Below are 15786 nucleotides of genomic sequence, written 5' to 3'. Positions count from 1 at the left end.
TACTCCTAGTCATAAACAATATGAGACAATATCTACTATACGTTCAATTTCTTGCTTGATCCTATTCAACTAACATTCTTGTACATGCATTGATCTTATTCTAGATTCAAGAACTATCAAGCTATAACAAACTTTAGCAATTAATTAGCCGCGCTAATCGAGAGATACCTGTAATCAAAATGTTTGCATTGGAAATATTATGTCAAATATTTTTATTTTTTAAATAACATTATTGAAATAAATATGACATTTTGCTTTCTTTCGTTGTAAAATAAGATTATATGGGTCGCACATTTCAATTTTAGGAACGATTTTTTTTTTTTTTTTTTTTTGAACAACAAATGATGTTAAACTGCATTACTCGAGGTTTCCGATTGTGTGTCTTTATAATATCAAAAATTTATATCCAATCGTATTTTATCAGAGACTCTTTGCCTTTGTCTTTTGCTTAAAATTGCAACAGTACAATTATTTTGGAAAAATAATGAATTCAAACATAAAGAAAGTGCACATGTCATCTAGCAGTATTTTATTTATTTGTGTGTGTGGGGGGGTGATAATTTTGGGAGGGAGTTAGCCATTAAAGGCGAATTAATTCTGTTATGATAATAAAATTTCATTTTGACACATGCATCTACACGTTTCAAAAGATAAACTGTAGGGAAAATATCGCTACTTCAAAACTGATGCATAATGTTGAAATTAGCCGAAAATATGTACTGTACATAACAGTTGACTTCATAGCTGCTGTTTATTTCGATTTGTAGTGAGTGATTAAGAGGAAACCAAGAAAGTTGAAATGCAAAAGCCTACAGATTACATTATAAAAATTATGCATTATGATATGATTCAAGATTTATGTATGATTCTCTATAAAGCAAAACTTAAAAGTGCGAACCTTCGCGCAATCTGTGAAATAACCTTCGAACTAAGATTATGAATAAAAAAGAAAACTTAATTTGGAACAGATGGAGGCTGTATTCATATTTAGATTCGGATTTTCATGAATTTATAAAATAATTGTTTGACAAAAATAATTATCTTCAATCAATTCTGGAAGAATTTTAAAATGTATTGGTGATTAAAATAGTTAGCAATATATTGGTAGTGATATTGATCTTTCAAAGTGATACAATATGAAGTGAAGAAAGTATGAAAGGATTTCTTATTTTGCGCTGGCATAAAAACTATAATTATACGATAAAAACAAGCAACAAAAAATGAATATAACTCATTGGTATTTAGTCTGATATAACTTAGATTCCGGTTACCGAGCTAACAGCAAGCAACTGCGTCAAGCAAATGAACACTTAACTAGATTACCTATGCCAGGTAATCTAGTTAAGTGTTCATTTCAGCATTAAGGATTATTGCTTTCTTCTAATGGACACGATGGTCGAACTGCACTTCTTATTCATGTTCTTTCAACAGGTGGACAGAATATTATCCAGGTTTGCTGGACGTGTATATACATCCAGCAAAGAAATGGTACACTTACATACATGAATTTTATGGAATACAGAACTTCCTGTTAGTTTTATATTCTAAGGAAAGAACAATGTATTTCAAATGGAAGCGGGAGGCCTCACAAATTTTTCAGCAGCCTCTAGTTTTTATATTATGAATTTGTTGTATCATTGTCTATGGTTATATCGATGATTCTATAAGATTTAATATAGTTGTTTTGCCTTTACCACTGTTCTCTACACTCTCCCATACAGTTATTTCCTTTCTGGCTTCTATAATAGTTTTCCAATAAGTTAAATAAATCAGCTATCACTCTCCTTTTCTTAAACAAACAATGATTCAGGCCGTTCCCAAATTTTGTCATGTGTAATCCTTTCATTCATTAGGGCTTTGTCTATGTATGGGACAAGGCCCTAAGGTTTTGTCCTCTGAGACAGTCCACCTGTTAAATATTGAAGAATTTATTTTTTGCTGTGCCATCCAATACAGAAGATAGATAAGATTCTTATCCAAGGTGGCTATCTCAGAATAATACACAGTAATAAAATCTCAAACACTAACTGTTCTCACTTCTCTTAGTTTTACATGCAGTCGTGGCTTGAAAGATCCAACTATATTCATATGTCCCTCCCGCTATGTTCGTTAGTAATTTTATGAGTGGCTATTTGAATTCATAAAATCGGCTGGATTCAGGCAAATGATATAAAACATATTTATTAAAGCTTAAGAGATATACATGAAGAATATAAGGTACATGATTAACTTAATCACCTTCCTAGCAATTTCTGATATCAATACTAACACTATAATACATTAATCACTCTAGGGTTACTAATCATATCTCACAACACATCTAAGTTATTTCACATACAGATCCCTTCTAGGGAGACCTTCTTCAAACAGAGACAGGTTACTGCCAAATGGGATAATCACTAAACTTCTCTACAACTTGTCCATTCACAAATTAACCTATAAAGTCTCTCATATCTGTAATTGGAAATCAGATACTTTAACATTCTACGTTACCATCCCATGGAATGGCTCTCTGTTCTGTCTTCAGCCTTGTCTGGACATCAAGGCACCATTGTGGGTTACCGTTCTTCGGTCACATACGATAGCAGCACGATCAGGTTCTTTGGGACGATAAGGCAGTGTGCCGCTCTGGTCTCACTGGAACCGCAGGAACGCATCTGTATCATCGGTCACACAATACAGCTTAGCTAATCTGTTATGAAGAGATAGCTAGCCTTGCCTCGCGAACCTCAATAAGCCATTCATGACTTCTACGGCCGACCTGGAATCATCCCGTAGGTGGAGACGGAGAGCCAATGTCCAAGAGTGCAGGAACCAAAAGGAAAAAGCTACGTGTTGGGGGGGGGAGCTTGACCCTTATATTTCCCCTCTCTTTCTCAGAGATTCTCACGCTTAGCTACATTGTTTACCGCCCGGCATTCATTCTCTTGCGCGTGTCGTTCTTCCGAGAAAGCATTGTAGCTTCGCTTTCCTAATAAATTCTCCTTCCCTTAGGCCATACGTTGTACTGAATGGCTAAAGTTTGACCTTTGGACTATAGCTTACACTCAACCTGCTTTCACACAATACATAGAATGGGATACTCTAATTAAATAATAACCTTAAATAAATTCCTTTATTTGGCTCTGTACCAAACTGTTTAAGTCTCACATTTCTTAAACTAAACACTTCTTCAGTTTTGCTTTAAATTATAATGTACATTTCAATTTCTATGCCAAAACACAACATTTTTCTGCCTTCAATTAAAGGTAGTTGTTCCCGAATAAATTAAATTTTAATTTTCAATTTCTGACTACTCAGAACACAACAAATTTAATATTTAAAAATAAGTATTTTATTTTGCAAATATAACTACATTGTTTTTTTATTGTTCTTTGTGAGGAGTAAGGTTTTAAAATGTGTCCCCTATAGAGAGTGAGGCCCCCAGCTTGTGCCTAATGGTAAATGCGGCCCTGATCAAAGATGTTGAAAAGAAATGACAATACAAGTCTAGATTGGCTTTTCACATAACCATTGTTAATCTGGAACCAATCCTTTTAACTAACCAGTCATGTTAAATCCCTTCCAGAAGATTTGAATAGACTTTTTACTTGGACAAAAGAGTGAGGTTGTAGTTTTAATATCAGTGCAAGGTATTGCATTTTGCAGTGCAGAAATATAAGGCTGTGTACTATATCGATGATGCTGTACTGCAGGAAGTGGATGAGATTAATAATTTGGGAGTGATGGTTGACAGTAAGCTGAAGTTTAGGGCAGGGCCGGCTCTACTGACGGTGCAAGACGTGCATTTGCACGGCACGGCAAGTTTTTTTGGGACGGCAAAATATGCTACTGCACGGGGATGCCCTGGTTTAGAGGGCATATTGCTAGTGTTGGAAAGGCTGCACATCATAGTGCTGCTATGATAAGAAGTACTCTAACATATAAGGATAAAGAAGTGGTTGTGTCACTGTATAAGGCACTGGTCAGAACACACTTGGACTATTGTGCTCAGATCTGGTCACCTGGTTTTTCAGTGTGATGTGGAGACATTGGAGAGGGTCCAGAGATGCGTGACTAAGACAATTTCAGGAGTTTGGGATGCTGGCTATGGAGAGAGGTTGAAGAGATGTGGATTGCAGTGTTTGGTGGATAGGAGGAAGAGAGGTGATATGATAGACATTTAAGTTAGAAGATTTTATCAGATTAATCCAGAGGGGATTATAAAAAGAGTAGAACGTGAGAGAGGAGGAATCAGAGGTAATTCCTCGAAGTTATGTAAAAGTGTGGTGAAGAGGGGGTGTGAAGAGTAGATTTTTTACATGGAGAATTGTCAGTGAATGGAACTCATTACCAGAGTGTGTTGCAAGGAGTGTTAAGGATTTTAAGATTCTATATGATAAATATGTTGTCTGTTGAATGAACCTCCCACGATGAGTCTGTCGACTCCATGGAGGCTGTAATAATGATAATAAAGAGTTATAAAGAAATAATAAAACAATGAAAGGACATACAATTAATATAGTCAACCCAAGTTTCTCCTCAACAGTTTTCTGTGCCTTTTTCTCTATTATGGTTATATAAAACTTTACCTAGGATGCTTAACAAGGAAATTTCTCTAATTCTCACATTATTTCATTTTTTATTATAGATATGTCTTATGAGAGCTCTACTGCAAACCATCTGGAATTTGATCTTTTGACCAAGTTTTCTGAATTATGTAGAGTAGCTACTGTAAAAGTTTTATATTATACCTTTAAGTTGGTATAGTATAAAACTACCAGCCTAGTTGGCAAATTGGTTAGCATATCTGCTCTCCAGCCAAAAGACTGCAGGCTCAAATCCTGCTGTGGGCATGGATGTATGTGGTTGTCTGTGAAAATACTAGTGATGGTGGGCAGTAGATGGCATTGGTGTAGATTGATGCCATTTGCTGTAGTTGATGGAGACAGAGTTGTAGAGTAGGTGCCCTCCCTCGATGAGTCCTTGGACTCCTTGGAGGTATCACGTAATGATATAAAACAACGATAAAAAAACAATGATTTTATTCTGGAAAAAAAAAAAGATAATCTGAGTGACAATAAGATATAAATAAAAAAAAAACAGCTCACCTGGATTAAAAGCTCTCACTTTGCATTTTGTGTGTGTGACTCCTGCCCATGAAAGATTGTAAACCCATACTGAGTGGGCTAAGAATTTTTAATTTTATTTATTTTCTGCATTTTAATTTTTTTGCATTACCTGCAAACCCTGCTATATAGAGTGAGACATGTAACTTTTAAAATTTTTCTAAGCCACTTTAGGCCTCCAGTAAATAGTATATTGGTTTCACACTAAGCAATGCAATTCATCTCCCACTAAAAGGACCCTCAGAAACACCCATGCCCATGGTGGGATTTGAACCTGCATCCTATTGGTTATAAAGTGAGTTTGCTATTCAGGAAATCGAACTAGCAATTAGAAATTCTCTGTCTTTTATACTTTTCCATGTATGTCTTTTCACCAGAATTATTGTTTCTCGAATTAATTTGACCAAGAAACTCTCTGGACTTAAATATGTTGATAGAAATAAATGACAGTAGGAAAAGTTCATTGAGGCAGAAACACTAAGTTATCAAACAGATATATGTACAGGTGTACCCTTACATTAGGTTCCAAACCACCATTGTATATCGAATCATTGCCCCTTCCCTATTTGTAGATGCATGTAATGGTTTAATAGCATTTTTAAGCAGCCATATACAGCAGGGGTGGCCAAGTTTCATAAGCCCAAGCCACATAGGATGTTTGCAAGCAGCAAAATATTTTCTAAAAGATGATTGGTAGTATAGGTTCAGTGTAGTGGTGGAGACAGTTGTATAGTGGGTGTCCTCCTGCGATGAGTCTTTTGGCTCCTTGGAGGTGTCACGAATAATAATAATAATAATAATAAATAATTAAATAAATTAAATGGGCACCACTGATATTCGATATATGTATGACTGGCATAAATAAAGCATTTATGTCAATTCTGCAAAAGAAAAAAATTAGAATAATATTTGCATACAAAAAATTAGAAATGAATAACTACAGTACTTAAAAATTACTAAGCACTTCACTAAGAACTTTATCTTTTGTTTTTAATAACTGTAACAACAGTTGTGTGAGGTAAGTTTAGCCTGCAGCCTGTCTGTGTTTGATACATCATCGTCACTAAATTGAATAATTTTAAACTTAGTATGTAACGTAACAGGTTTACAAACCTTCCTTCTTTTCACTGGAAACAACAGTACCCTTACTTGGACTTTTATCTGCATAATGAACAATAGCTAATTAAAATCATAATTATAAACAGCTTTATAATAACTCAGAGAGAGAGAGAGAGATACTGAGAGTAGTGACATCCTAAACAGAGTCAACAAAAACTGCTATCAGTTGGTTTATGGCAGTGTCATGTTGCCATGCCACCAGCAACAACAGCGTCACTAATAATTAAAAATTGGTAAAGTAGCCAGTTTTAAATATAGCATCTTCCTGCATTTTGTCAGTTATGTGGTTGATTTATTTTTTCATATAAGATGTTTTTTGTGATTTAATAATTCCTTGCATTTGAATATACCCATCATGTCAAGAGCACATTACAGAATTGAATAATAAGTTCTTCATTGCTGAGATCATAACTGTCATGAATCCCTTTGTATATACCAAATGTTTAGTTATGGTTGCTATTTATAGGTTACAAAGTACACAGTTTTCAACATTCACAAAAATAATATAAATAAATAAAAATTGCTACTTTCAGGTTTAGCACCTCCATACCTCATTCAGTTTCAATGATGCTCTTTAGTTGAAAAGAACTGGTTTTGAATCCCAAATAGGATGCAAAAAATCTGTCAGGGCTTTTCAGTTGAAGCAAGTTGGCCAGTGAAATATGGAGGTGTCAGTGTTTTTCCTCCAGGGAACTCAGGTTTTTGACTCTGCAAAATAGACATGATATGGTATGCAGGTAGGATTAACCATCCTATCAGAGCATTACTTAGATTTTAAAGAAGCCAGGTTACTTAGTCATGACAGACCATTGAGCCTAATTCACAAGGAGTAAACGGAAATGAGATTTTCAAGCTCTCAGATTTATCTCATCAGAGCTACTTTTGTGTGAAATTTCAGCTTCCAAACCCACAGGATATAAACATTTTGATCAGTCAGTCATATAATTTGCAGTCAGTCATATAATTAAGCAGATAATTTTGAAAAGTAGACTTCTATGATTTTAATATGACTTACAAATTGCAAACCAAGATAAATTTAGGATGGACCACACCTTTAAAATCACTATTCTACAAAATGCTATTTGCAGCTAATGCCATTTCTTTTTCTTTAATTATTACATGTTGCCATAGCAAACGTTAATGCAGTAACCTTACCAGTAGATAAATTAAGTCTGTTTGTCTGTGCAGCGATTTCCTCCTTCCCCAATTAATATATTTCAATAAGTTTCAAATCTTTATGATATTGAACAAATTAAAAAATTTAGTCATATTATGATGTTGCTTTCCTGCATACGTTTTTGTAATAAGATAGTTTAACATTTATAAATCTAATATGTATGGTACATAGTCTGCCACAGATTTAATTTTTGCTATATGGAATTTTTTTTTTAATAGATTTGAGAAGAATCCAAGTTTTGAAAGGATAACAAAGCACATCACTGTTTCTATATCATCGTGTTTTCTACCTGAATTGAGTACGATCCATCCACAGAGGTTCTTTTATTCATATCGAATTACGTAAGTCACCATCTAAAGAAATTTTGATTTTAATGCTGAGAAAAGGAATTCACATTACTTCAAATTTTGCTGTTTGGTCTTTAGCACTTTTTATCTGTAATATATGCAGAATAAGTCAGGAAGAACTTGCATGATTGGCAGAGGTTTAAGTGAAAAATTTAAACATGGGCCCAATGCTGAACAATTACAGGATTATGGTGTTTTGAATTTAAAAAAAGTGACTATACAGTTCTTGATGATAAAAAAAAAAAAAAGAATAAATAGGCACATAACATTTAATAATGTGTATTTTCAAGCATTTGCAATTCATATTTACAATATGTACTCTCACCCTTGCCCTGTACCCATTAAATAAAGCTCGTGAAAGACAAATTGATGGTTGATAAATGCCATAGTTGGTCAAGAATTTTATAAATGCCACTTTTAAAATCTTCATGAATAAACAGACTAACAAACTGATCAAAAAGGATACTTCATGGCATGTTGAAGCAATGTCAAAAATTACTTTTAACAGTGATATAAGAATTTATTTCTGACTGCCTGTGAATTGCAAGCATTATTGATTCTTTGGTGGGTAAATTGAGGTTCATCATAGAATAAAATGCAGTTGACACTGAGCCCATTACAAACTTTCAGTCATTGTGCTTGAGTCTTAGATGCTATCATGCTTCACGCTGTATATGACATGGATAGAAGCCTTTTTGCATAATAATATTTTACATGCTCTCATTTGCAGAATACATGATGGGTAAATTGAGGTTCATCATAGAAAAAAATGCAGTTGACACTGAGTCCATTACAAACTTTCAGCCATTGTGCTTGATTCCTAGATGCTATCATGCTTCATGCCGTATTTGACATGCATAGAAGACTTTTCATGTAATAATATTTTACATGATCTCATTTGCAGAATACCTTGATGTATGAAAATCTTTTCCATACTTTCGATTTGGATAAGAGGGTGATTGATGGATAGGTATCAAAGAGTAGTGTATGGGGGAATTGAATCGATTAGAAGATGGGTGACCAGTGGTATATTATATATTACAAGGTCTGCTGCTGCTGTTTAATTTGCACATCAACAATATAAGAAGTGATTCAAGTATTCAGTTGTAATACTTGAATCATTTCTTATATCTTTTTTGCATTATTAGTGATTCTTCAATCACCAATAATGCAAAACTAAGAAGACCTATATTTAGTGAAGGTGATGTAGAGATTGTCCAGGATGATTTAAATAGACTGGCAGTATGGACAGGAGATAACAGCTGTCAGTTTAACATGACCAAATGTAAGATAATGCAATTTTAGGGGTGAAGAGATCACAAGCTGTATATTACATTGATGGAACTGAACTGCAGGAAATTAATGAGGCCAGGGATTTGGGAGTGATTGTGGCATGTTTCAAAAGTAACCAAAACAACACATCAGATTACGTGCTTGTTGAAAAACACACTGATGAGCAGGGATAATTAAACTTTTTTCCCCCTTTTATAAAGCTCTAATAAGGCTGCAATTAGAATACTGTATGTAGATCGGGTTGCCTTGATTCCATGGGGATAAAGTGGTGGAGAGAATCACGAAGCTAATGACTAAGATTATGGCAGGTCTCTGAAATGCTTCCTTTGTGGATAGATGGAAGGTCTGTGGGGTTCAAAGACTAATTGATAGGCAAAAAAGAGTAGAAATGGTATAAACATCATTATGTTTATACCATTTCTACTAATGTTATTAAAAGGGTTTTATTATTATTTTATTATTATTATTATTATTACCCCAAGACCTCATGGAGTCAAAGACTCATCTGGTAGGTCCTTTTATCACACACACACATCTCATCATACCGTGTCTTAAACACACTCAAACTTATTGCAGACACCACACTCTCAGGCAAGGCATTACAATCATTCACAACTCTGCACGAAAAAACCTGCCCCTCACTCCCCTACTCACACCCTCTTTATACAGTTTCCAGGGATGACCTCTGCTTCTCCCCCTGATCTCCCACTATTCTCTGTAGAACTTCTCCACCATTGATCCTATAACAACCCCTTACCAACTTGTAGGTCTCTATCATATCTCCCCTCTTCTTCCTGTCCACCAGACTCTGCAAATTACAACTTCTCAATCTTTCCTCATACTCGACATTCCAGAGGTCAGAAACTACCTTAGCTGGTCTCCTTTGGACCCTTTCCAACATCTCTTCATCCTTCTGAAAATCCGGTGACCAAATCTGGGAATAATAGTCCATGTGTGGCCTAATCAAAGCCTTATACAATGGAACAAGAATCTCCCTACTCCTACACGTCGGTGTCATCCGCATCATTTCCAGAAGCCTTTGTGTTGTCTTCACAATTTTGGTTATGTGTCCCCTAAATTTTAGATCCTTATCCACTATCACCCCTAGATCTCTTATTTCCTCTACTTCCAACAATATATTCTCACCAAGCATAAATTCTGCATCCCATCTTTGTTTTCCAAATTTTAAAACCTTACATTTTGCAACATTGAACTCACATCCCCATTTCCGTGCCCAATCACTCAATTTATTCAAGTCTTCTTCTAAGGCCACAACATCTTCACTACTCTTTATGGTTCGTCCCAACTTTGCATCATCTGCAAACAACTGAATATTTCCATCCAAATCTTCACCAATATCATTAATATACAAGTTAAACAGTAATGGCCCTAAAACAGACACCCCCTGAGGCACTCCACTAGTGACTTTCCTTTTCCTGGGAACAAGGAGTCACTCCTAGAAAAAATTGCAAGAATGTGGTAAACAAGGGTATTAGGACTAGTTTTTTGCTTGCAGAGTTGAACTGGTGGAATGGGTTTGCAGAAGTGGTTTCAAGTGCTTGTTTTTAGTGTGCAAGTTGAAGGAGAGGTATGAAAAGTATTGTGTGAATTGTTAGAAATGAGCCTTCCATGATGAGTCTTTGACTCAGTGGAGATAACCAAGAAAATAACAGTACTTATATGAAGACTTCACTGTACTATTGCAGTAATAATTTCTTGTCACACATCTGGTTCAACTTTACACTCAGATGAAATATAAGTGCTAGGAAATAATCCTTCTCTTACATTTTCTGGTAAATAAAACTGCTGAATAATCTCACTTACATTCTTTGATTTGGAAAACATCTGTGGTATTTTATGACAGTAGCAGTGTCCCATCATAGCCATAAACATATTCAATATAATGGTGCATATTGATATATTAAGCATTAAAAAATGTGGAGAACCATATTAAATTCAGCATATAGCACATCAGTTACTCTGAGGGAGACAATAAACTGCTTTGCTGGTTAAATGTGTAAGAAACGTTTTATTTTGTTTCACTATTGTAAGCTATGCACAATACATATTGAGCATGGGAATGCTATTAAAATCCCATTGCAAAAATGAGAACAGACTATATGTAGATACAAGGATAAATGAAACAATTAAAATGCAAATATAAAAGTAAAAAAACTTTTATTGTCATGTATTTCAAACTGAAGATTCATGAAATCAGTTGATTTGATTTTTTTATGGATCAAAGCCATCAAAGGTGATACTATGCCTTTACATCAGAGTAATACAGATGGTAATTGTTTAGTAGGACAATCATGAACATCTATACATCTATGCCCTTGGCAGGATTTGAACCCACAACCTCTTGGCTGGAGAGTGAATATGCTAGCCACTCAGCCAACCAGGCCAGCATGAAATGAGTTGGAAATACAGGCAGCCCTCGGTTTACGCCTCACTTCCGTTCCTAAAAAAAACAGGCGTGAACCCAATTTTAATGGGAGGTACAAAGTTATGTTCCGCGCAGTCAAAAAATATGCACATGAAGTATGTGTAACATTATTATATTTATTCTAGTAGTAAGACTTATACGTTGGTTAGACATAACTGGTAATTAGTTTACGGAATTAACAACGCATATAAAGTATATTAATTAAAGGTAACTTTAATGAATAACTTCTATATTTCGGCAATGTCACATTGCCATCTTCGGGAACATAAAGATATGGTATGTGCACTCAGGAACTAACACAAAGCAAATGAGGAAGAAAGCAGGAAACTAATATTGTTCCTAAAGTCCTAATGGTGCCCTCTTGCGGGCTAATTTGGTAGTCTTGGCAGTTGGGCTGAAGTTCTCATAATGAAAGTCTCCCAAATTTGGGGCAATTTCATGCACCCAAATTTGTTGAGGTTAGGAACGTTTTTTAGAGCTGCTGAAGATTCTTTGAATAATCTTTCGTATTTAAACTTGCTGCGATGGATTATTTTTGTTTTCTTCCAACGAATTTTATGGTGGGTATCTAAGGCATGGTCTGCCAGCCCAGAGCGGCTGTACTGGTGAAACCGGATGTAGTCTTGGTGTTCTGAAATCCTGATATTTGTTGTTCTGCCTGTTTGGCCAAAGTAGGACAATTTGCAGCTGCAAGGGACCTGGTATACACCAGGTAGGTCTAGGGGAAGTGGTTGGTCTTTGGTAGAGCGGATAAGGGATGCCAACTTTTTATATGGTCTGTAACAGGAAGTAAGGTCATATTTTTTGAGGATATTGGTTATTTTTTCAGAGGTGCCCTGGATGTAGGGGATGGTGATAGACTTGGTGTAATCTTTATTGTGGAGGGGGGTTGTGGTTTACAGGTTTTAGTATTTTTTGGATTTTTTTGGGGTTATAGCCATTGGCTAAGAAAGTGTTGAGGATGTGGTTTAGTTCAATAGTCAGGGCCTTGTCATCTGAGCAGATTAATTTTGCCCTGTTATATAGTGTTTTTATCACCCCATATTGTTGTGAGGGGGGGGGGATTGCTGGTGAATGTATCTGCCAGTGTGGGTGGGTTTTCTGTAAACAGAGAAAACCAAAGATCTATCAAGCTGGCGGGTGATTAAAGTGTCTAGGAAGGGGAGGGTGTTGTTTTCCTCTTTTTCTAAGGTGAACTGGACTCTGGGATGTTGGTTGTTTAAGTGTGTTAGGAAGGAGTGGAGTGTGTCTGAGCCATGTGGCCAAATAGCAAACACATCATCCACATAACGAAGCCAAATAGTGGGTTTTTGTGGGGCGGAGTTTAAGGCTTTTTCTTCAAATGTCTCCATAAAGAAATTGGCCAAGGGTGGCGAAAGTGGTGAACCCATGGCTGTCCCCTCTATCTGTTTGTAGAACTTTCCTTGCCAAACGAAATAGCCTGAGTTCATTGTGAACTGAAATAGGGCAGAGATATCGGGAGGAAACTTGGCTTGGATGAGCTCAAGGGTTTCTTTGAGTGGGACATTAGTGAATAGGGAGGAGACGTCAAAACTGACCATTATGTAAGTGTGTTGGAGTGTGAGGTTTTCTATACTGGCTTTAAAGTGGACAGAGTTTTTTATGTGTGATGGTGTGTTGCCAGTGTAGTGTGTGAGCGTTTTGGCTAAATGTTTGGCTAATTTATATGTGGGGGAATCAATGCCATCCACTATGGGACGCAATGGCACATTTTGTTTATGTATTTTTTGGAGTCCATATAATCGGGGGTTCTAGAGTTATAAGGTTTAAGTTTGTTGGTGACTTCCACAGGCCAAGAAGTGACTTTCTTAAGGAGTCTGTGGATAGTTCTAATCTGAGAGCTGGTCGGATTATATTCAATGGAGAGGTAAGTAGTACGGTCTCGTACTAAAGAATTTAGCTTACCTTTGTAGTCTTTTTGATTGAGTACCACAGTGGCACTTCCCTTATCAGCTTTGGTGATTACTATTTTTTTGTTGTTTTTCAATTCTTGTTGGGCTGTATATTCGTTTTTGGATAAGTTGGATTTTGGAGGTTTGGCTTTAGTGAGAACACCGACTACATCCAGTCTCACGTTGTTGGCGATATGGTTAGGCAGGTTGCGAATTCCACGCTCTATTTGGATCATGATTTCTTCAGCAGGTATCCTTTTAGGAGCTAGGGCGAAATTGTGACCACGTGAAAGTGTGGTGAGTGCTTCAGGCTTTAAAACTGCCGACGAGAGGTTGACTACAGTGCTGAGTGGTGGCTGGAGTACAGAAGTAGAAGTCTTTGTCAGGTTTTCGTATTTTTTCACGTGCCGACTACGTATTTTTTCGAATTCCTTTCTTGCCGATGTGCATGAGATGTCATGAAGTATAGACCATAGATCAAGGCCGAGTGTATTAGAAAGCTCTTCCTCTAGCGCCCGTAAGGTTTTGTTTTCATCGGCAAGGAGAACGCGCGTCGCGGTAATTTGTTCTCTTAACAGGGCGAAGCTAGTGCGGTTATAAATGCGTAGAGCTTTCTCGGAAGTGAAACGGTGCTTCAATTTCACACAATTAGGGATCACTTTGTTATCCCGGCAGCGTTTTAGGAACGTCAGACGATTTATTTGCCTCGATATCTTCAACCTCAATTTGCCGTATTGACGGGCCTTTCGTGCGATTGCATCTCCGTGGATGATCATGATTCTAGTAGTAAGACTTATACGTTGGTTAGACATAACTGGTAATTAGTTTACGGAATTAACAACGCATATAAAGTATATTAATTAAAGGTAACTTTAATGAATAACTTCTATGTTTCGGCAATGTCACATTGCCATCTTTGGGAACATAAAGATATGGTATGTGCACTCAGGAACTAACACAAAGCAAATGAGGAAGAAAGCAGGAAACTAATATTGTTCCTAAAGTCCTAATGGTGCCCTCTTGCGGGCTAATTTGGTAGTCTTGGCAGTTGGGCTGAAGTTCTCATAATGAAAGTCTCCCAAATTTGGGGCAGTTTCATGCACCCAAATTTGTTGAGGTTAGGAACGTTTTTTACAGCTGCTGAAGATTCTTTGAATAATCTTTCGTATTTAAACTTGCTGCAATGGATTATTTTTGTTTTCTTCCAACGAATTTTATGGTGGGTATCTAAGGCATGGTCTGCCAGCCCAGAGCGGCTGTACTAGTGAAACCGGATGTAGTCTTGGTGTTCTGAAATCCTGATATTTGTTGTTCTGCCTGTATACCAGGTCCCTTGCAGCTGCAAATTGTCCTACTTTGGCCAAACAGGCAGAACAACAAATATCAGGATTTCAGAACACCAAGACTACATCCGGTTTCACCAGTACAGCCGCTCTGGGCTGGCAGACCATGCCTTAGATACCCACCATAAAATTCGTTGGAAGAAAACAAAAATAATCCATCGCAGCAAGTTTAAATACGAAAGATTATTCAAAGAATCTTCAGCAGCTCTAAAAAACGTTCCTAACCTCAACAAATTTGGGTGCATGAAACTGCCCCAAATTTGGGAGACTTTCATTATGAGAACTTCAGCCCAACTGCCAAGACTACCAAATTAGCCCGCAAGAGGGCACCATTAGGACTTTAGGAACAATATTAGTTTCCTGCTTTCTTCCTCATTTGCTTTGTGTTAGTTCCTGAGTGCACATACCATATCTTTATGTTCCTGAAGATGGCAATGTGACATTGCCGAAACATAGAAGTTATTCATTAAAGTTACCTTTAATTAATATACTTTATATGCGTTGTTAATTCCGTAAACTAATTACCAGTTATTATTATATTTAAAGCTTTGATAATACATACATATATATTTGTTAAAATAAAATTATTAATAACGTAAACAAAACAAAATTATATACAAAAAATATGAAACTTCGAAAAGATATTACATATTTCTATGTTGAAGTTCCTGGTTTCGGATCACCTGCATTTTTTTTGAAAAAAGTATCCAGTGTGAACAGCCTAGATTTTCTTTTTCTTTCTTTAAGGAGTTCAATGAAAGTCAAATAGATGCGATTACACTCCTTTTTGCGTTTGCACTCCATTCCCCATTGTGATCCATTTCGCACAGTTCATCAGTCAATGCTTGCAAAGATACACTGTCAATCGGCCATTTTTATATCTCTCAGAGGACCTTCTTCGTTTTCTTTCTCCTCCTTTGGATGTTGACTTAATTGTTCAGCTAATTCTTTTAAGTCTTCATTGGAAAGCGGTTTATCATGGTTCTCTGATACTTCTGTCACATCTTCAGCTGTAATATCATCCAATCCCACCTCTCACG

General features: G+C 36.3%; 1 protein-coding gene across 5 annotated transcripts in view; it reads left to right on the top strand.

The window, feature by feature from the left end:
• Positions 1 to 15786, top strand: part of LOC150104071 (F-box only protein 3-like) — a 345412-nt gene that overhangs the window by 240696 nt on the left and 88930 nt on the right. For all 5 annotated transcript variants that reach the window (XM_090396738.1, XM_090396742.1, XM_090396741.1 and 2 more), the window contains one exon: positions 7623 to 7745. In XM_090396738.1, the coding sequence (XP_090252864.1) occupies positions 7623 to 7745 (123 nt within the window). The remainder of the gene's footprint in view (positions 1 to 7622; positions 7746 to 15786) is intronic.

The sequence above is a fragment of the Typopeltis vanoorti genome, chromosome 8 (assembly GCF_054136105.1).
Source record: "Typopeltis vanoorti isolate ZY-2024b chromosome 8, IOZ_Tvanoo_1.0, whole genome shotgun sequence".
Lineage (NCBI taxonomy): Eukaryota > Metazoa > Arthropoda > Arachnida > Uropygi > Thelyphonidae > Typopeltis > Typopeltis vanoorti.
The sequence above is the reverse complement of the archived record's forward strand: the minus strand, read 5'-3'. Positions and strand labels throughout refer to the sequence as shown.